Source organism: Xenopus tropicalis, chromosome 3 (genome assembly GCF_000004195.4).
Source record: "Xenopus tropicalis strain Nigerian chromosome 3, UCB_Xtro_10.0, whole genome shotgun sequence".
Taxonomy (NCBI): Eukaryota; Metazoa; Chordata; class Amphibia; order Anura; family Pipidae; genus Xenopus; species Xenopus tropicalis.
This window is the reverse complement of record NC_030679.2, coordinates 90780521-90803802: the sequence shown is the minus strand read 5'-3', so window position 1 is coordinate 90803802 and position 23282 is coordinate 90780521. Positions and strand designations below refer to the sequence as shown.

The 23282-nt window shown below is 38.1% G+C and overlaps 1 protein-coding gene across 2 annotated transcripts in view; it reads right to left on the bottom strand.

The window, feature by feature from the left end:
• Window positions 1-23282, bottom strand: part of alpk3 (alpha kinase 3) — a 64606-nt gene that overhangs the window by 21604 nt on the left and 19720 nt on the right. The window contains exons 3-6 of one of the 2 annotated variants that reach the window (XM_004915975.4): window positions 13474-13515; window positions 12596-12717; window positions 9396-9513; window positions 4168-5572 (exon numbers count right to left, since the gene is read on the bottom strand). In XM_004915975.4, the coding sequence (XP_004916032.2) occupies window positions 4168-5572; window positions 9396-9513; window positions 12596-12717; window positions 13474-13515 (1687 nt within the window). The remainder of the gene's footprint in view (window positions 1-4167; window positions 5573-9395; window positions 9514-12595; window positions 12718-13473; window positions 13516-23282) is intronic. The other variant, XM_002934570.5, reaches the window with a different exon arrangement.

Below are 23282 nucleotides of genomic sequence, written 5' to 3'. Positions count from 1 at the left end.
GATTCAGAAACAAAAGTAGAGGCAGTTGGGTAGCATGCCACCCCTACAATTGTGGTGCCGTAGGCCCAGGGCCTTTGTGGCCTTCCCAAAAATCCGGGCCTGTCCATATTATTAATCCACAGCAAGGTGCAGAGCACAGCAATGCCATGGATGCAAGTGCAGTATAAATGAGCACTTAGTTTGGGGCAAATTTTCCTAAGTTTCTGCATTTCTAATGTTAGTTTTTTCTAAATACAGTCAGGAAGTGAAAAGTCTAAAAGTAAATGGCTTAAGTTTATTAAGATTGTAAGAAGAATACGAGTTTGTTACATTGCAGTTAAGGATTACCATTCAAACTTAATGAGGAAGAGTGACATTATATTGATCATATATTGAAGAGGTGCTTTATGTAAATGTAGGGGGAGTAAAGGTTTTGCCAACCTTCATTTCATATAGTTCCCTGGGAAGGATTTGGCCAGCCAGAGTTGTACCTGATTTACAGGTAGAAGGGGAAATGTTCACTTTTTCCTTGGTTAATGTATTTTCCTGGTAGTTCAGTGGCTGGCCATTGGGTGCCAGGATTCTTTAGTTTATAAATGGGAAAGCCACCACATTTTCTGTTTCTTTTGGTCTGGAGGAGGTGCTGTGCTGAAAGGCCTGGAACAGAGGTAGGTTTCAGTAGGAGAAGTAAGTGCCAGGAAAGATTTGTAATAGCTCACTCTAGGAGTGAGAGACAGGATCAGGTTAGTTAGGAGAGAAGACAGAGGCTGCAACATGGAGGCTAATAATAGTTGCTACCTTGTGGTGTCAATACTGCCAGTATATGGACTCAAGAGATTAGGCTCAAAAATAGAGAGCTTCCTGGTGTAAGGGCAGTGACAGATGGGGAGATTAGTCGCCCTGCGACAAATCTTTGTTGCCGCAGGCGACTAATCTCCCCGCTATGCCATCCCACCGGCAAGAATGTAAATCGCCAGCGGGATAGCATATGTGTCACTACGATTTCCGGAAGTCGCCCAAAGTTTACTCTCTTTGCCATGGGGCAACTAATCTCCCCATCTGTCACTGCCCTAAGGCACCACTGTGAGCTTCGCCTAGCGCTGGGGATTCACCATGCAGTGAGTACTACCTCTGAGGTGTTGTGAACACTGCAGCTGTGTTTGTGTTAATAACAGCTCATGTGAGAAAGTAATTGAGGCATTTACTAATTTATGATCTTGTACCCTCTGAACCCGCACCCACCAACTGGAATTGTATAACATCTGCCCAATAAAGAGTTTATTCTGTTTTTAAGAAGCATTGGTATCCAAGTTATTTAAAAAATCTTTTTATATAGTGGGATACAGTGTGGTTAACCCAGAGAGAAGAAGGGTCCATCTGAGAGAAGAGTTCAGCACCTGAGACTTGCTGGGCGTTAAGACCAGTTTGACTGGGTCTAGAGTAATCCATTTGGGGAAACAGTGATATTAGGTACCCTCATGTCCAAAATCCTGTTACACAAATTAAACAACCAATAATACTGGCAGATTTGTCAGCTAATTCCAAGTAACCAAGAACATAACAACTCAGCCCTGGCATTTTAACCACCATTCCTAATTCCTAATGGCACTAGTACAGATGGTAGGTACAAACTGCACTTACAAAAGCAGGTCAAATCTCATACTGATGCTTAGACAGATGCTTTGTATGTAAACCCTGCATTTATATATAGAAAAAATACTAAATAAATTCACATTTAATAAAAAATTGCATGCATTAAGTCAACTTCTGACCTAGACCAAAGGCAAACATTAGATATTTATACTTAGCTTCTCCTCTGATGGTAAAGCAGTGCTGCATATATTAAGTGCCAAATTATAGACTATATAGGTAAATTGTAAAAAAAATGGAAAGTTCAGGTATGGGACCTGTTATCCAGTATGCCTGGGAACTGGGGTGTTCTGGATAAGTTGGATTTCTATACCACAAGTCCATCTCCATACCATAAGTCTAATAAAAAATAATTTAAACATTAATTAAACCCAACAAGATTGTTTTGCCATCAAACAGAATTAATTATATCTTACCTGGGATCAAGTAAAATGTACAGGTATGGGATCCCTTATAAGGAAACCTGTTATCCAGAAAGTTCAGAATTACGGAAAGGCCATCTCCCATAGACTCCATTATAAGCAAATAATTCTAATTTTTTTTAAATGATTTCCTTGTTCTCTGTAATAATAAAACAGTACCTTGTACTTGATCCCAACTGAAATATAATTAATCCTTACTGGAGGCAAAACAATCCTATTGGGTTTATTCACTATTTAAAAGATTTTTAGCAGACAAGATATAGAGATCCAAATTACAAGAAAGATTCCTTATCCACTCTTAGTCCCGAGAATTCGGGATAACAGGTCCCATATCTGTACTACTTAATTACTAGAGAGAAAAAGGAAATCATTTCTAAAAATGTTAAATTATTTGATCAAAATGGAATCTATGGGACATGGCTTTCCCAGAATTCAGAATTTTCTGGATAACAGATTCCATACCTGTACCTAGAAATGTAAGGGCAGAGCTGTGAATAAGCTGGAGTTGTGCTGCTCTTTGTGCTAATGGGTACTTTATGAAATAAAAAATGGGTAGTGCCTGCCATAAAATATTAAAAGACGGTTTTTATAAAGGTGGCTTTTACAGTATAAAGAAGAAAGGGTGCTGCATGCATTCTAAAATGTAAACTGTATGCCAGCATGTTATTTTAATTAATATTATTGCTCATTTAATTGGGACACTGTTTGTTTCTCATTCAAAGGAAACTGGCTGCAAGTGCAAAGAATGTGGAAATATATTTTGCTCTGGATCTTACAGAGATGTGTACTATGGGCCTTAACATTTACTAAGCCCCAACCCTAACCTCCAGGGTGTTCCTTTTTTGGAGTTGGCAGCACAAATGAAAATGTTCTCTTCATGTGCATTACATAAGTCTCTATGAAGACAAACAGGATTGATAGAATGCACAACATATGTTGGGTTGACGGGCTCCCCACCTAGTTATAAATCTGCTAGTTAAACTTTCCCTGAGAACTTTTCCTTTTTGTCTACATACTTGTAATTAAAAGGTTAATGACACACAGTGAGGAGCTAAAAATACATGTGGGGGATCTAAACTGCAGTGCATGGAATCAAGGTTCAACCTGTGCTGTAACTACAGAAATGCCTACTTTATGGAAATATAATTCAGTCAAGAACACAGGTGCATCAGTCAGCAGCTCCATGTCATATCCAGCACATCCCTTGAAGTTTAGATGAGCTTTAGAATGCAAGACCCCTATATAAAAGTCAGATACAGTATCGTTTTGCCCTTGAACATGTTTATGGAAATAGTGAAGGGCATAAGGAAACTCCAATGCAGTGGAAGTCAAGGGATGAAGAACTGCAACACCTGCTTACAAGCCACTTCAAATACATCTATGTTTGTGCCGGCACAAGCCCATGACTACTTTGAAAGATGAAGAGAGTTCACTTCCATGACTTTATTCTATTGGTATGTAAGATTATTTCTGGACAGTAACCCCTTGTTGACAGAACTCTGACAGCATAGAGTTTAATGATTTATCTTGTCCCAAAAGGTGATAGTCAGTTTCTAGCAATTAGCTAGATTATCATTTGTATATACTGTCATGAAACTAGCACTTTATTTGCTGGTTTCTCTACATTTCTCACAGATGCATGAGCACTGAGGGTATTCTATTAAAAGTAAGACTAGCTAAAAAAAAAGCAATATTTTACAGTGTTGAACACAAAAGTATGCATTTTGCATCTGCAACTATGTTATGCAATAGAATTTCTTTTACATCATGTGACATTTTTTAATGTCTGATTAAAATCTCATTGCAAAGAAATCCATAATGAATAGACTAATCCTGTTGTCAGTGTATCAATAATAAAGCAGTGTGTAACATTTATGGTTAAAACTTGTGCAAACAGAAGATATGCTGCACATAAAAATCTTTTTTACACAAAAGAGAGGCACAAGAAGACATTCTGTTTGGAACAGTCGTTAAAAATGTCATCATGGCTATAGGAATCTATCCAACGCATAAATGCCTAAGCTATAATTAGGGGCCTTTTGCGTTATAGTCTGGAGATTAACTGATACGGAAAAAATGTTTGCATGAGGTAAGTAAACAAGAAGATAAAACTTACTTCAGGAAGGTCTTCTGAGGCTATTCTGCTCTTAATTAAGTCCTCTGGTTCTTGGCTTTCTCTCTCAGATTGCCTCAGAGATGGAACTGGTTCCAACTGCTTTTGCTCAGGAATGTCAAATGTAGAATGTGATATAATGGGGGAAGAAGGGTCTGGTATGCTTTCTAATATGGGTTGCTGTAGAACTTCACAAACTGGTTTTGCCTCCTGACCCCTTAGATTTTCTAAGGGTGTTCTAATTGAAGCATCACACTTTGTGCTTGCTTTTGGGGGCGTACTGCCTGAAGGCAATTCTCTTTGCTCTTTGGAGCGCCTTGGAGCTGCTTTTGGTGGCTCACTAATTTGCATTTGTGGTCCCAACTTTGTTGGAATACCTACATCTTGCTTAGCGCTAGAGACTTTAATTTCAGCATTTGACTTCTGGTCTCTTTCATGAGCTGGTCTAATATCTTTTTCCTCTTGTGTAACTTGCATTGACTCCCCAAAATACAAGTCCTTCAAAGAAAAGACATCTGTCTTTGGTGGCAAAGGATCTTTTCTTGAGCTGGTGGAATCTGCTGCCTTAACTGAAGGTGCCACAGATTCTTTTGGTTTCTTTGTATCTTTTGATATTGTCTTCCCTACTTTAGGAAGTGCAGTGTTAATTGCAAACCTTCGATTTGCAGTAACTGGAGTTGGCTGAATTTCCATTTTTTCGTCTGCTGTCCTAGAATGATCCTTATTAATGCGTGATCTCCTAGGAGCTGGACTTATGCCCTCTGCTTTCTTTTGACTGCTAACAGGTGAAACCTCTTCTTTCTTTGTTTCTGCTTTAGAAACAGGAGGATCATCTTCTTTTTTTTTCTTTTTTGCATATGATTCTTTTGCAGTTGTTTTTTTTGTTATTACTTCCACTGTTTCATAGACATAGGCAAGGAATTCTTTACCATTATCCTCTATATTCTCAGGAAGTGTGTAGCCATTTGTGACTACTGCTTCCTCTTGAGATTTATCCTGTTCTGAGAACCCGTTCATTCCATTTTGTGGTTGCTGCACTGTACTGGATACTTCCTCTTGCAGTCGTGAGTTTGGGTCTGGAATATGGACCTTTATTAAGTCTTCTGTTTCTGATACAGAAGCAGCAGTTTCTTGCTTATTTTCTGTTGAGAATCTTCTCTTTCTCTGAATTCTTTCTGGGCTTAATGCCCTTAGTTTTTCTCCTTCCTCTAAGTTCTCCTTCACCCGCCTCCTGCTCTGCTCAATTTCACGCATCTTAGCTTCAGCTTTCCTTTTGAGTTTAGCAAACCACCTTTGGTGTATTTTATATTCAGTCATTGTACCAACTTCTAGCACACCAGAACAAGACACAATTCCTTTGTTGTTTCTTGCTGATGCTTGGTATATAGCAGCATCTTCTTCTTGACACCTAGGAAAATAATACATTTTTACCATGAGATACACAGTAGATAAACCAGTAGATACAAAATCAGAATCTCAATTCCTCATAATACCTTCTTATTTGTTCACTTTCTTTGTTTTGTTTGCTAGTGAGTGTGTCCATAAAATTCTTCCCTATTATTGCCCCAGGTCTTCTACCCTTCAATATTAGAACATATTTTCTATGCTTTTCTTTTCCTCTAAAACACAGATACCCAATGACAATTCTGCACCCCACACCACTATGAAGCAGCCTTCACAATGCCACACCTTCGCCCCCTGCATAAAAGGTATTGGGAAGGGAAAATTAGTGTTAGTGTTAGACTGATATGTTTGGGTCTAAACAGGGACCATTACCTCAGTTGTTGAGGACCCCATCCCCCATTACAAACCACTGCACCCCACATACCAATTCCCTTCACCCCCAGGCCTGGACAAGCCTGCGGGATCGCCAAGGGACTGCTGACCCAGTCCAACCCTGTCGCCAGTGCAGAGAGTGCAATTGTGCTCTGTGCACTAAAAGACTGTAATTTCTGGTTTAAAAAACAAAACTTAAATTCTTAAATTTACCAATAATACCTTATTTTCACCTCTGGTAATCTGCCACACACTTCCACCTGAGGCAAGGTTTTTACCTTTGTCTTGTATATATATTTTTAGCATTTGACTATAACAAAACATTTCATTTTTTCCTAAGAGGCATTCCATTTATCCCTTACACAATTTTAGTAACCCTTTTTTTGATTTATGTTTATTTGTTTGGGATCTTTTAAATATATGGGGGGGTCATTTTTTTGGGCAAAAGGTCTTATTTATTATTAATGTATAGGTATAGGATCCGTTATCCGGAAACCTGTTATCCAGCAAGCTCCGAATTACGTAAAGGCCATCTCCCAAAGACTCCATTTTAAACAAATGATTCTAATTTTCAGAAATGATACCCTTTTTCTCTGTAATATTCAAACAGTACCTTGTACTTGATCCAAACTAAGATATAATTAATCCTTATTGGAGGTAAAACAATCCTATTGGGTTCATTTAATGTTCAAATGATTTTTAGTAGACTTAAAGCATGGAGCTCTAAGGGCTCTGGCACACGGGGAGATTAGTCGCCCGCGAACAGGGAGTTTTGCCGCAGGCGACTAATCTCCCCGTGTGCCAGAGCCCTAAATACAGAAAGATCCCTTATCTGGAAGACCCCAGGTCCCAAGCATTCTGGATAACAGATACCATATCTGTATTGTATTTACCTACAACATGCTTTAACTGGTGCCAGTGAATGCTTTAATTGGGTTCCAGTGAAAAATTGTTTTGGAGTCTAGGAGGGCTTGCCAGAGGATTATTAGACCTGCACAATGTCTTATTCATGAATGCAAACAAATGGTCTATTGCCACATGGCCTTATTGCAGGAATGACCTGCATCAATTTACAAACTCTACACAATTAATTCAGGACATTCTGTTGATAAAAGGAAGGCACACCAAGCCAAGAAACATACTCTTTATTTTTCTTACTGCAACGTATCGGCTTATTTTCCAAGAAACCAAGAAACTGACACATTCAAATACAAAGGAAATAGAAAATAGTGATGCTCTGTGTATTGTGAATAAATCCACTCACATCCAAATTATACTGTAACCAAACACTGATAACTAAGTGATATAAACCATTATTGATAATGTATAAGAGATAATGTATTCTTAAGTATGGACAAAGATAATAGGATGGATTAATGTCTATAAAAATTGCCCAAAAATGCTTTTTTATTCATATTGTATCAGGGGCTTTGAAACAGGGCAGGGGGGGCTGTATCTGTAGTGCAGAGAGCACAATAGTGCTCCCTGCACCAGAAGAGCCAAAATTCTCAGAATTTCATCTCTTAGAGTTACCAGGAAGTGGCTTTTTGTTCTCACCTTGCCTTATGATAGCAGCACTCCTGTATTGTATTATTGTATTAAGTGACACATTTACAAAATGCTGATTTTGTGTCAATTTCTCAAAATGTGTTAGACTGCTCTGAATATCCTGATCTATGGTGAGATACTTTAAGTCTTGCGCAACAGAAGTTCTGTGCCCTATCAGCCATCCAAATGCTTATTCCTTGATGTGTAGATGTGTAGTGCAAGCAGGGAGAAAAGAGTTGGACAATTATATACTTACAGTTATTTAGTAACAAAAGTACCATATACAGTCCAGCCTAACACTGGATAAATCTCAAATTAATAAAGAAAAAAGTTCCGACTGGTTTAAAACGTATATTCACCCTATTAGTATGTGGGGTCCAGGTGCTCAAACCTCAAAAACCTTCAGCCCACAGAAAACTCCAAAACAAAATACCTCAAAAATGAGAAAAAAACAAGGCTGGCACTTAAGAAAACTGGACCAATTAACCAAAACGTGGTGCAGTCAAAAGATAATTGTTTTATTAAAAGAAAAAACATCTCAAACATAAACAGCCTGACGTGTTTCGTGCCTAACGCATGCACTATAGGCTATAGTGTTTTGTGCCCGCTTCAAGCACTAAATGCATCAGGCTATTTATGTTTGAAATGTTTTTTTCTTTACATAAAACAATTATGTTTTAACTGCACCACGTTTTGGTTAATTGTTCCAGTTTTCTTAAGGGCTCTGGCACATGAGGAGACTTGTCGCCTGCGTTTTTTCCCCCTGGCGCTTTGGCGACAAGTCACGACAATACCCACGAAGAGATTTAATGCGAATTGATCTCCAGGCGATCTGCTACCCATGGTACACTCAACAGTTAACAGCGATTTGAAACAGCAGGCGATTTGAAGTAGCCTCGTATGTTTTGACGCTGGCGATTTCCATTGATTTAGCATTGGCGTCTTGTCGCCGGCGACAAATCTCCTCGTGTGCCAGAGCCCTAAGTCTCATTTGTTAGATATTTTGTACTGCTGTATTATACATACCCCTGTTGCTTATCAGAATGTCTGTTTATAAATCTACATAGTGGAAATTAACATGCCTATTTAAAAGTCGGAAGGTTTAGCCCAGGCTAACCTGGGGCAAGTATGGATCACTGGTGGTCCCACAATTTAACACACAGTGGCATCCCCCCTAGGGTGGAACTGCTTCAGCCGTGTTGTCTCTGTGCCCAGGAAAGCAGCTGTTGTACCCTGCTGGATCAATAACTTGCTAAAGATTTTGCTGATCTTGTAATGACTTATTATGTGTCATAGAAGTGACAGAACATTGCATTTAAAAATCCCTGGTTACAAATTTTCTTTGGAGGCAATGTAAAAAAAAAATTTGTTATAGTCATTTTTGCAAACCCTGATTTTTTATTTATTTTTTTTACATCACAGTAACAATACAATCTTTCAATGTAAACTATGAATTTAAATAAGCTGACAAACTCATTATTTTAACGTATTACTCACGCAATGTAGCTCCTCACATTCCACCAGCTTTGTTTCAATCAATAAACAAGGTTTCACAACTTCAAATTAAATCATCTCTGCTAGGCACTCAAAGGCCAGGGCCACACAGGGCAGCAAGTTTGACTGAGTAGGCCCAGACTGGCAATTTGTAGATTCTGGTATATGGGATGGGCTGCTGTGAGATTGCTTATTCACTATTTACTGGACCTGTGGGTGCCAGGGACTATTTTGAATCTCATTCCACACTTTATTAAAAGTGAGTAGTCTGTCAGTAACTGCTCCCTGCATTACACTATTTCTTTCTTTATGCTAGGGCAATAAGAATATCCTCCCATTTTAAAAATGGCATATGCATATCATAGTTTAGTTTTATTTTATCATAGTAATTTATTAACCATTAAAACACTTACTTGTAGATTTGTAAGGTGTGCCGATTTCCGTTTCGGAAAATTTCATACTTCGGCAAACCACAGTATCGGTCCATCTCCTCGTCATCTTTATACCAGGTAACCTCGGGTTCTGGATATCCTGCAGAAATCATACAAATTCACATTTTATAACTGCCTATGAATCCTGACATTAAAAGTTACCAGCCCTATTAAATGGGGCAAACCAAAACCAACTCTAATTAACCAGATTTGAAAATGTCATATAGTGGGTTGTCTGCAGTGCCAGAATTTGAGATACACAGAAGAGGCACCTGCCTGCATTCCCATATGGTTGGGGTTTATTTACGTTGGCACACTAAATCGCTCTGATACATTGGTTGAGGATTTAGTGCACAAGTCAGGGGGGGGCACAGGGTGGGGAGTTGGGGTAAGGCAATTGGCAGTGGGGGCTTGCCTTAGGGACCCTCTCCTGTAGGCCCGGAACTGGATGCCTGCTGCTATTGGGCGCTGCATAAACAACCTTATGAATTAAAAATGATTAAAAGGGAACACTAATTGCACAGCTGTAACATTTGCCAGAAAATCATTCACTCCAGTATGTTTCGACAGGGCCACCATAGGGGGGGAAGGGGGGTACAGTTGTGCCAGGCCCCAGGAAATCTTTGTCCATAAGGGGCCAAAAGTTATGCAAATTGTGTAAGTTATGTATAAAATGATTACAAAACTTATGCACCTCCACAAAAACTGCCTAGAAAACTATGTGGGTTGCCTTGAAACTTATGGAACAATAATGCAGAGAAGCTTTGCAGGGACAAACTTCACTGACCACCATGAATTAAAAAACGTATTAGCACTTTAATTATTCATTTTAACTATTTAAATGAACTGCTTATTATAGAATAATGTCAGCTGTTTAATTTGGGATCTCTTTATTGAATTATATCAGAGTCTTCTATATGTCTTTTCCAGCAGTGAGAATCACTGGTTATTGGGCCCAATTTATGTAATGAAAACTTACGTTACTTTCAAATAAACTTGTGTAACTTACAATTAATCTCCACTGACCCCTGTAATTAACATACTGACTTTTTAACACATTATTTTTTACTATTTTTATGAACTGCTACTGATTATTGGGCCCCACAGCAATATCACTGAGCCCCTAAACTTTAGTTTACATAACGAATGCAAAACCTTCCATAAGTTCCATATCAAGCAATGACAGCACAGAGCAGGGGCATCTATAATGAAACTGTCAAACCAAAGGGTGTTGGCTCCTAAGGCAATCTCTGCACACCCCATGGTAGTAGCACACCATTACACACTGTTTAGCAGCCACAGACCAACTTACAGGGAGGAAATGAAAATAAAATTAGCTTTTATTGATTTACTGAGGACAATAAAACCAAAATGAAACTTTTTTCTACAATTGGGCCTCTCACTCCCCTTTTTCCAAATGGCGCCCTAGGCAGGTGCCTCTGCTGCCTACCCCTAGTTCAAGCCCTGATATTTTTATGAGACAAAACTGATTACATTTATCCATGATACTTACTCTTTAATGGAGAATCTATTCTTTAAAGTTTTCTCTGTAAAGAACTTTATGTTTCCCAGTACAAGCAGCACGTTGTGCCAGTAGATATTTTATTAGTGGACGTCAGTGTTTGAAAGCTGAGCTTCCATCACTTCACACAAGGTCCCTGCCCAGCCCTATCCATTACCCTTACAGCAGAGAAGAACCAGAAATTGCATCATTTCATTCTCTGGCTGTCCCAGTTAGATCTCACACGTACAGCGCTTTCAAAGATATCTCGTTTAATTTAAAATGACATAACTAGATGGCCTTAGCAGTCCCAGAAAGATCTATAGGAGTGCAAGTTTATTAGAAAGCTGTCGAACAAATAGAATGCACTAAAGCATGTTCTGCATGAATTAAATCATTGCTTATGTTCTTGAAAATAAATTATATCAGTAAAATGTGATTTTTGAAATGTTTCCTATTTATAAATACTACTTTATGTACTTTCAACTTTTACAAAATATTATCGGCATTAGTTATTAGAATTATTACTATTACAGTATTTCTTACAGAGGCAAGAAAACATTATCAATATTTTATAACTAAGGATAGTTCAGTAAGGCTTTGAGGTATATTTAACTATTTAAAGAAATTCCATTCCTACACTGACATCTACTTTTTAGCTTTTGCAAAAAACTCTTTATAAACAGGTGAGTCAGCTTGGCTGTTGGCTTGTGGGCATGCTCAGTTGTTCTAAGCTCAGATTACTAAACACGCCCCCCAGTCTAGCAGCCAGTAAAGTGATGGCATTGCTGGTTCCCATAGAAACTCAGCTCTAGCTGCCTGCTTCAATTTTTTTCTCCCAAACAACTCTCCTGAGCTCAGCTCAAACAAAGCAGAACTTTTATCAGAGACAGTTGTGCCTGTGTGAGCCTGTATTCCTGATGAAATGTATGCTGAATAAGGGTCTGTGTGTGTGTGTATGCTGTTAGCAGATTTAAATGTAACTGATTATGTATCAGAGGAAAAATGGCCACTGGGTGAATGCTGCTATTTGCTTTAGGAAAATGTGATGGTGCTGGCAAACGGAGGGGATATATGCAGTACAAATGGTGCCATTTGGGTGGGGGAGACGTGCCCAACTGATACACATTGTAGGCAAATGTAGGCTTTACATGTCCTTTAAAACAGGGTATGCAAGCAAGGTATACTGTATTTCTAAAGCATAGCAGCTGATTTAGAGAAAAGACTGCATAGAGGAAGTTGATGATATCTACAGATAATATCTCTGTTTCTAAGAAAGCTCTGTCTTCCAGTACTAGCAGTTGTCATTGGTAGCTTGTTCCCCATTCAAATATTTTTTTTCTTTGTGTTTTTTTTTCTAAATAGGTGCTATCATGTTACTCAAATAGGACATTTTCACATAATCAACTTTAGTTTTTCACAAGTTGTTGACCTTTAATAATTAGGCTACTATTCTACCTCAACTGCATTTGTCATTGGCAGCTTGTTCCCGATATAAAATATAAGGCAAGCGACTATAGGACTATAGGCATACAAACCACATTGAGAGCCTTAATTTTAACAGGAAAAATATATGAAAATTGAAGCTCTAATGTGACAAAGATGTAACAATATTAAGTAGTATTACTAAAAGTGGTATTAAACAATGAGAGAATCCCTGTGTCACCTCCTCAATGCTTACCTGACAACATGCAAATAAATTTAGCATCACATCCCGCCGACACTGCTTTGGGTTTCAGCGTGGTTTCAAAACATGGCTGTGTCTCCTCAGTCAGCTGAGAGATGATGCTGCAAAATGTGCTCCTAGGAAAAACAGTAACAACACTTGGTAAATGAGGGGAGTTTCATGGTAGTGCATTGTGAACAAGACGTGCATGCTTTACTTTGAAGGCCTGACTTAATAGCTGTAACTGCAAAAGTCACTGTTGTTGTACATTTAACTGAAATTGGGTGTGAACTGTAACAATAGCTGCCTAGTCAGAATTTTTTTATCATGGAGAAATACTATTTGATAGTAACTTTTAGATTTCGGCTATGGGATTGCTTTCCTCTGGACAAACAAACAGAGCACAGTAGCAGAACTGGTTCAGTATGAGAAGTCATCTGAGAAGCAGGCAGATCTTGGCACAGCTGCTGGCAAACTTATATCTGATGATAGATATACAGTTTAGTTTAGCAATGTGCCTGAAGGCAAGTGACAAAAGCTATAAACCATGCTTAGTCCTAAAGGCATGGCAATGGCATGGCAAAGCCCACACAGTTTTGTAAGGGACACACTGCACATCTTTGAGAAGTGGGGATTGTACTGTGTGTGGAGCTAGTATGTTAACTAAAAATCCTAGGATAAGGAGGTGTAAAGATCTATTAATTGAATACATTTAGGTTGACATTTATTTAGCTGTCACAGAATAATGGTTGCTTCCCAATAATAACATTCTACTCATAACGCTTTGTAAAACTGCTCTTTACGCAAGTTATACAACCATGTACCAGTAAAAATGTAACTATTTTCAATAGTCTTCCCACCCAAACAACCAGACTATGAAGCAGGGTCATTACCTTCCTGGTGTATAGCTTGAGTACCGACTGAAGCTGGAGCGACTGGAGCAAGCAGAAAACCGGCACATTTGGGAAACATTAAGCAGAGAAGCATTAGCTGAAGAACAGTTAGGGGTTTATATCTAGCTGTGTGAGTGTAAAAGTTAGTGTAAAATACAACAAAACAGAAAAAATTGAAGCTGTTGTCCCTGTAAACTAATGCCATGCATCACAACCATGAACATAATCCATAACAAAGAGATAACTGGCCTATTTAGAAAGATGTGTTTTTTCTTTAATGCCAAACTAACGCCAAGGGCAGATTTATTGAAATGTGAGATCAGAGCTCAACACAGTAACATTCACACACACACTCTCTATTCATTCCTATATGATATTCAGAAGCATATTTACCAGTGCAGTGGGTGAGAAAGTGAGTTTACCATTTGATAAACACTCTTCTTAAAATTCCATAGGAATAAATAGAAAGTGGGTGAATTTTTCTGGGGTGAGCTCTAATCTCACATTTTGATAAATCTGACCCCATGGGCATATTTATCAGAGAGTGAAGTTAAAGTTTGTTTCACCAGAGTGAAATTCCACCTCTGTTCATTACTATGGGGTTGTTAAGGGTGAATATTGTAGAGAGTGTGTGATGTAAAATGTGTAATTGCCTTTATTAGCATTCCAGGATGCATAAAATATAGTAAATGTTGCTTAGATGATAAGTCTACACAACTGTACAAACAGTCTGTAATTGTATTGCAAACAGGTAACTACATTTACATGGGGGGTGAATATTAATTGTTTTTGGGAAAACAATAGGGATACAGAGCAGCTGGAGGTTATCAAACATCAAAGCAAGTAACACGTCTGTTCTTATCCTGGAAGGAGTGGTTTTCCAAGGCAATTTGTTGATAAAAGTCTAGATTAGTAGGGTTTTAGGTTTGCAGTAGCATTAACACTTCCAACAAATATATCAAAGGGAATTTTCTTACTTTAAAAATTGTGACAAGTTTTTAATTTACTCTTTGATAAATAAACCCCTAACACTTAGGGGGTATTTACTAGCGGTCATTTTTTTTACGATTTTTTTGCGCCAAAACACAATTTTTTTTCACAGAACAAAAGCACATTTTTGCCCATTTGTTATGCAACAAAACTGCGACAAATCAGAAAGAAAAAATAAGCCATCTAAAAGCTGCCAACATTTCCCTTTTAACGAAGGAAAATTAGAAATCTTGCACACAGAAAAGATGATTTCAACCAGCTACCAGAATTTCTCTGAGAGTTTTGTGGTATAAATGGACACCAACATGCACAACTATTCAGGTGTGGGTTTTCAATACTTCAAATGCGATTTTTTTTTTGCAGTATTTGGCTGTAGCTGTTTGTAGCTTTATATTTCTTGAGCCTCTGTATTTAAAGGGGAATGTTGGCATTGCCCATTAATGGGTGCATCACAGTTACATAAGTGCAAAACATCTAGTGACCTAGCAAAAACAAGACTGCATAAACATGTTTTTCAAGCATGCTTTTTAGGGGACCATAGCATCCATTATAGCAGTTCCTATTTATAAATAATCAGAAAAATACCAAATCCCCAGGGAAAATGAGTTTTGTCAACAAATATTACTGAATACATTTAATAGAATAAATACAAGCCTTGCTTTTACACAGGATCCTTTCCAGAAACCTCAGGCACTAACAGTCAGTTTATTATAGGGTGACAGGAACTTTTACTGCACTTCTGTCTTTTCTTTTGATTACTTTTATTCTATTATAGATCACAAAGTACATTATATCCCCTAAATGTAATGAAAGGCACAACGTTTGCCCAAGTGCAATAACCCATAGCAACCAATAAGACATTTGCTTCCAATAGTTGACCAGTAAATTGCTGCCTGCTGATCGGCCACTATGGATTATAAGAACAAAAGGAGCCTTTACACTTTTTATTACTCCACATGTACATTCCTCTCTATCCCTGAATGCTACATTTTGGTTTAACCATTTTTTCAGCATTTTCTCTTCACATGAGTCTCGCTCTGCAGTTACCACCTCAGGTCTATTTAAAATTTGCATTGTTTGAACAGATATATTTACATTTGTACAAGCTGAATTTCCAGATAACATTCCACACTGACATGGCATGTAAAGCTGGCCATACATGCACCGATAATATCGTACGAAACCACGCCATAGAAGGCGCCTGAGCAAAATCTGCCGTCAGGGCTGAATCGGCAGAAGGAGGTAGAAATCCTATTGTTTCTACCTCCTTATCTGCCATTTCAGCCCTGAAGGTTAGTGGCGGGTTTGACGATCTTTCGTGCGATCGCAGATCGCCACGTGTGTGGCCACCTTTAGAGTGCATGTGTTTAAGTAACAAAATGGTTGATCCCCAGCTATTGCCAACATTACAGAAGCAAACAGTAAAAACAAAAGTGTTTTAAAGGAATGACAATATAATGTATTGTTGCCCTGCACTGGTAAAACTAATGTGTTTCAAAAACTCAACAACAGTTCATATAAAATGGAGGACAGCCATTCAAGCACAGGATACATAATAGATAACATATACAGTACATTGTGTAGAATCCCATTGCATACAACATAACTTATCTGTTATCTGCTATATAACCTGTGCCTTTTCTCCTTTTCCAGCTTTAATGGCTGCCCCCATGGCTACACAGCAGCTTATGTATATAAACTATAGTAGCTTTCTGTAGCAAACACACCAGTTGTACCAGTGCAGGGCAACAGTACATTATATTTTAGTTACACTCTAACACTCTAATTTTTTAGTGTTACTGTTCCTTGTCCCACACAGATGACATCATACCATTGCCTTTAATGTGAACACACTATATGAGAATGAAACAAACATGATGGAACAAATGGCCACATATAAGTCAAGTGAAAGAATAAATGAAAATCACTGGTGCAAAAAATCAGATATAACATACAGGTTAGACAGTATCAATACAAACATATGTATATATATTGTATATGGACTAAAAATGTGACAATAAAATAAATGTAACACATTACACAAAGAAATAAATGGCAACAAAATGAAGACTTAATGAAAGTAAAAATAAATGGAGACATTTATATTAGTAAATTCATCATCACACAGTACACTTATAAATAAATATAATAAAAATACAACATAAATATAAGGGTTACAATAAATATAGCATCTGATATTCATAGTTAGTGATAAGCAAATCTGTCCCATTTTGCTTTGCCAAAAAAATTCAAGAAACTGCGGAACATAATGTCAAAAATTTGCAAAATACATTGAAGTCATTGGGAACAATGTGCATTTATTTTACAGCAGCAGTTTTTCTTGTGGTGAAAATTTTCACCTTCAGCGAATCCGTGCCTGGCAAATTATTTTGCTCATCACTATAGCTACTAAATAAAATCATTCCAGTAGAGATACAAGCCAGTGGAGGTCCTATATGCACATCTAACATATAAGAGTGATTCTGCTTTACAGATCAGTCTCTGATTCTACATTTTTTAATTTAGAAAGTAATGCAGGGCTTCTAAGATGATTTCAGCAAGTCTATCAATGACCACAGAGAATTGTTTTTTAGCAGAAAAAGGGCAGCACTTTAACTCATCAAACTCTGCTTCATGGGAAGGCTCAAAGACCTTTAAGCATATCCTGTGGGGCTTTATCTTTGTTTAAAACTGTTTTGCTTGTAAAAACTTAAGATTAATGCAGTGCTATGGTTTCCAGGCTCACCTTATAAACCAAACGGTATCTGTAGTTTAGAAAGCGAGCCTGGGTAATTCCAGTACTGCAAGAATGAACTGAACTATTCAGCCTTTGCTATAAACTTGACTCCTTCACTGACCCCTTGAGATCGGAGAATGGCCCTACTGCTTTTGAAGATACTAATTAGTCTACTATGACACTTTGCTCTAGAGCTAACCTCAAGTGTAATAAATAACATGTAGAGAATTGTTGCATAAGCAGTTACATTTTGTTATTAGTTAGTACTGGACTGGGATTCAAATTGGCCCTGGCATTTCAAGTACACAGAATCCCAAATAGCACCCCCACCAGCCCAATAAATTGTGTCTGCCTATGGCATCTTATAGCAGCACCTCTAGTATTTGCCAGAATCCACAGATTGCCAGTCTGGGTCTGTTATTAGTTATTTAAGAACTTTGTATGTTAACCTACTCTAATTTGAGTGGATTTATTTTGTTTATTATTTCTCTATTAGATAAATCATATAATGGGAGTATAGTATCATTACATGCGTGGAACAGTAAATGGGGTAGGATGCAAGAGGAAGTGTAACGCATCTGCCTAGTTCCTATACTACTTCTTGCTATCACAGTGTAATCTAGTCCTGTCTCAGGGGTGTTCCATGTCCCACTAGATGTCAAATCTGAAAGAACACAAGATGTCTCTAAATCAGTGACCTCAAGTAACCATCCAGGTTTGCCAAGATCACGAGTGCTTTTCCTGCATGATACAGCAGTGCAGTGCAAAGTTAGTAGATAGTAGCAACATATGTTTTTTTATACAGCACATCTGTAAAACTTTTCCAGACTAATAACAGATTGACCAGTGTAAGTTAAAGATTAAGTTGCAGCAGAGGCAGAAAGCATCTGTGGGAAATGTTTCCAAGACAGCGGCTGCAATTAAACCAGTTCATCTGAGGAGCTAAGTAAACTAATGAGTGACATGTTTACTGGCAAATGCAATCAAATATTCAGCTCTTTAACCATGCTCAAGAATAGGAGAACAGTCATAGCCCTAAAACAGATACATGACATTATAGAGAAAAATGCTCTATAAAATGGAGAGACCGTTTTATGTCACTGAGTGAGAAATCCTAAGTACTGTAGAGCAATCAGTCAGCAAATCAAACTACACCATAAGTGTACAAAAAAGATAAAGAAAATCATTTTGTAAATTATATGGTTCATAAAGCACTAAAGCCAATGTGCACTATAATAACAGCTGAGTCATCATTTATAGCAGAAGAGCAAAACCTGAGAACAAATTAGTCCTCAGCACCCGCCCCCCCCCCCCACAGAAGCCCTGAAATAAAAGATACACAGTGTGACCAATGCACAGAGATTGTATAAAATAACTTGAACAATACATATCGACAATACCATATAATAATATAGGGATACATGCAATGTTCCCTCTTTTTAAAACCGCATGCGCACTTTAAAAAACTGGTGTGTGCAGTACAAATGTATGTTTTTTCACACAAAATATTTTTTCAGTGCACACACACAATAATCCCAACTTTCTTGCCATGTAGTGTGCATGGATATTGGATATGGGGAAACATTTTCCAGTAGAAATACAGATGACAGCACACTTGTTTATCAATTCAAACGTGCCCCTATTCATATGGCACAGAGTAGGAAAAACATCATTGTCCTAAAGCAGTTTGACATGGTATGCACTATGTATACTCAATTGCTAACTTTCTGTCTATATAAATATGTTTAATAGAAGTTCTCTTGCAAGGATGTCAATCCTTGCACCCTCCAAGTGCTAAAAGAGTTTAGGGCATCCTGAATACAGAGCTGCTAAAGCTGCTTGGCCCTTAGGTCACATTATAGTCTGGATGCCCCAGGCAATCTTTCCTACTTGAAATATCCTCTTATATATCTCATTGTGATAAGTCTAAATTAACTGGATTTGCTGAGTAATCATGAAACATTTCAACACTAATCCAAGCATCTTCTTTAGTTAAACTGAGCATCAGGGAATTCCCGACCAGTTTAAATACTTGTGAAATTATCCATTCAGAATGGTTCCATTGAATTTATTTAGGCAGGTGTTATTTGAAACTTCAGGGTGTATCATCCAGTCACAATTTAACTACAAGTTTTGTTGAGGCAGGTATTCATTTTTCAAGTTACATGACTGGAAGCATGAATTGTTGGCAAATTGCTAGATGCTAAAATTGCCATTGTATGTTGATGCCTAGTGCTATTTCAGATATCCTTTCCTGTTTAGACATGGTTTGTTCCAGTTTGGCATAAATGCCACTTTTACACCTCTTTCAAACTATCTAGCCTCTTGGCCCAAAATATGCTGTGTCTTTTTTCCGTAGATAGTCTGCTCAGTCTTGTCCTAATATGATAGCACTCCTATGTTGGGCAATTAATTTGCTGAGTGGTCAGTTAGTCTCCCCCCAATGCATAGATCTGTGCACTCTGCACTGTACAGCATATACCATAAAACTTTTCTTGTGCTTTGGTGTTGGATCTTTTGGGTGTACCAACATCTGCCTCTTGAAAAAACACAGAAATGCAATGCTTGTTTAAAATGCTTATTCCAATATATCAGCCATGTAAGGGATGGGCATTTTATTTTGCCTGCTATGAGCCTCACTTCTGTGTTTTGTTCTGGGTTTGCTGTTTGACCTCAGTACTGTGTAGACCAGGGGACCCCAAACTTTCTTGCTGGTGAGCCATAGTCAAATGTAAAAAGACTTGGAGAGCAACACAAGCATCATAAAAGTTTATGGAGGTGCCAAATAAGGGCTAAGATTGGCTATTAGGCCTCTATGTGCATCTATGCACATTATCAGCTTACAGGAGGTTTTATTTGGTAGTAAATCTTGTAGTAAAACGTGCCACCAACTCAGGAATTGAAAAATAACTACCTAGTTTGGGGGCACCAAGAACAACATATTGCTCCCCGAGCCACTGGTTGAGGTTCAGTGGTGTAGACAAATACAGAGTTTGGGTATTTGCAAGTATTGAAAGCTTCTTTGAGAAGTTTTGTATTCCTTTGATTTGGCAGTGGTTGTCACAGTTTTAAATCTGTGGTAAAGTTTTGATAACCTCTGGTTTATGTTCCAATGGGTGGTGGGAATCAAACTAAAACTGATTAGTGTAGGTTTCCCTCTCTTTAAAGGAGAATGCAAGTCAAAATTTAAAAAGCATACTGCCCAATAGTCCTCCTATTGTTTAGTAAAAACGCCACACTTTTGGCTCACCTAATCAAATATTTACTCAGTCACACTTACTTCACATTTTCTAGAACAGGCAGCCATCTCTAAAAAGGTATTCTCCCTTCCTTTCCCTCCTTGCTTCATACTGCACATGTGTTTCATTCCCTCCCCTCTGCCAGATCAGCTTCTGATTGGCTGGTGGGCATGTGTAGCTCAGAACAGGAGACAGGATCAAGTTACACGCATGCTCAGAGAATAGGAAGGCTGCCGCTGGCAGCCTACAGGAAGGGGAGAGAGATTTCAGTGATGTCACTGTAGTCTTCACACTGCTGTAGGCTGCCAGCACCATATCTCAGAGAAGCAAGCAGGGATCTGGGAATTTAGATATGCAGTAAGTACTTAAAAAGAATGCCTTTAGACTTACTTTTAATTTATATTAACCTTTCATTGTCCTTTAAAGTATATCTCACAGTCTAGCAGGGGAATGTAATAAAAGTCGGCAATGGACAAATATTCATAATGCCTCTGTGCAAACAAATTTGCCCTTGAGTGAATTTAATATAGCTTCTGTGAATGCAGAAACTGTTAAGTGACCACTTACAACAGTGGAAGAAAGATTGCAAATGTTATAGTTTGTGACAATGCACAGTGTATGTAATAAAATCTCTTAATTAAAAAGTTATGTTAGCTCCAAAAGATTATGCTACCTTCAACCATGCCTTACAAAGTTTGCGATACACAATTAAATTTTGCAATGCAAGAACAGTCTAATGAAGCATATTACATTGTGAAATGCAAATTCTTATTTGTGCAATTTTTTTCCGTTTATGATTTTTAGAACATTTCCCCATAAAAATGTTAGTTTATTGCTTATTTTTTACTTTTGAACTTTATGTCCTTGTCCACTGAAGTTCATGGGCTAATGTGCTCCATGTAAAGATTTTGCCACAAAGGGATAAATATAAAGGGACAATAAATCGGGTAAGCTCCCCGACTGCATATATGTGCAGCTCCAATACAATACTATGGGGCCGATTCACTGAAGGTCGATAACGCTTATTGCATACTTTTTTGCATTAAAAAGCATGCGATAAATAAGTACCGATTCATCAATGTTTTTTCGCATGCATTATCACTCATATCACATGAATTAAAAAGCGCATTATTGCAATGCATTATTTGTATCGCATTGCAGTAATTATCGCATAGAAATAATACTAACGCATGATTCACAAACACATATGAAGCGTTAAGCGCGTAAAATGTGGCGATAATTACTGTGAAACTTAATGCCTCCCAGGAGTAGGCGTTACTGGACAAAATTGCAGCTGGTGATTGTCTGTGGTGACAAGATGGAGTTTGCAGTCGGATTTTTTCAAGTATGTGATCTTCCTAGAGTGATGCATGCTTGTGTTTTCAGGGAAATGGTCATTTTTCAGCAAGTAACTGCTACCTGCGTAATCCTGTGCGCTAATATTAAGTGCGGCGAAAAATATCACACGCATCGGAAATTATCGCGCATGCGTTAAAATATTGCTTAAAAATGCTCATCGCCAGATAAATAACGCCAAGAACATCGCTTATTAATTCAGACAAAAGTCCTTTTAGTGAATTGATCGTTAACTCTAAAAAAATAAGAAGTGATAATATTTTCAACGCATGCTATAAATAGCACTCATTTTATCGACCTTTAGTGAATCAGCCCCTATTTGTCTATAAAAGATATTCTTATGCTTAAATTAAGAGGTGTCGAGACACATGCCTGGCTGAGCTTTGCTCTGCTATTGAGGGTGTTTTCTTGTTTCAGTTGTTTTATCAGTTTTAATTTGCTCTGTGGTAGGTATGCATATGAATATAGATGTCACATCTAAAGACACCATTGTCTCATTCATATCTAGTTTTATCTTTCAAAGTTCTAAATGTGGTTTACTGCATTACCAAGTAAAGGGGCTAAGATGTTAATTTTGTGTCTGAACAACACTTAATCATATCCAATGATTAAGTGTTGTTTGGATATGAAACAAGTAAAGCTTTAGAGATGATGGTATAGAGTGAAGGTTTTTCTACTTTTTTACAATATTTTTGTTGGCCTATTTGTGGATTTGTGGAGTTCCCAATGGGGCTAGATTCTGCGGCTGAGGTCTGCCTTTACAGATTACAGTAAGTGATTTCAGAGCTCTCTCTTCTTGCAGTTACGTTGGAAGGACAAGGTTTAACAAAAGATCACACTTTTTAGTCAATGATTTCAGCCTCATCCACAGGCTTGTTGTTGTTGTGGATAGAAAATTCTGTGGCCGTTATGAAATCCACCACTGTGACATACCATGGTGGCATGGAGTACTTTAGTTACTTAGCTATGTAGTACTTCTCTGGTTCAGTGTGTTCCCTGTCTGACAAATTTTTTACACGCATATCCTTGATGTTCTGAGGTGCCATGTTAATTTGTCTTTGGATGTTGCTGGTTTGGGATAGTAAAATGGTGAACTTGTTTATTTGTCTCTTCTTGCGCTTGGTATGCTGGGCTAGCTGTGCTTGCTCTGTGAAGTCTACCACAATTTGTTGTACTGCCAACCTCTGTTTAAGTGGTCAGTGTTCTGATTTAGCACCTCAGTTGAGAAGCTGGATTGTCTAACATGTTCATTTAACAGCTATCTTTGGGTTTTCTGTAGGATCATCTTGGCCCTGTGAATACAAATAAACCCAGATGTAGGCTGCAAGGGAATCCCCTGAGTTTGGCATTTTGGGTTAAAGTGTAGACGTAACCTTCGCTCTACACATGACCTCCTTCTCTCCTCCTCACTCATCACCTCCTCTCACTCTTGCATCCAAGACTTCTTGCAAGCAGGGCCCTCCCCCTAGTGTCTCCGATCCTCATCC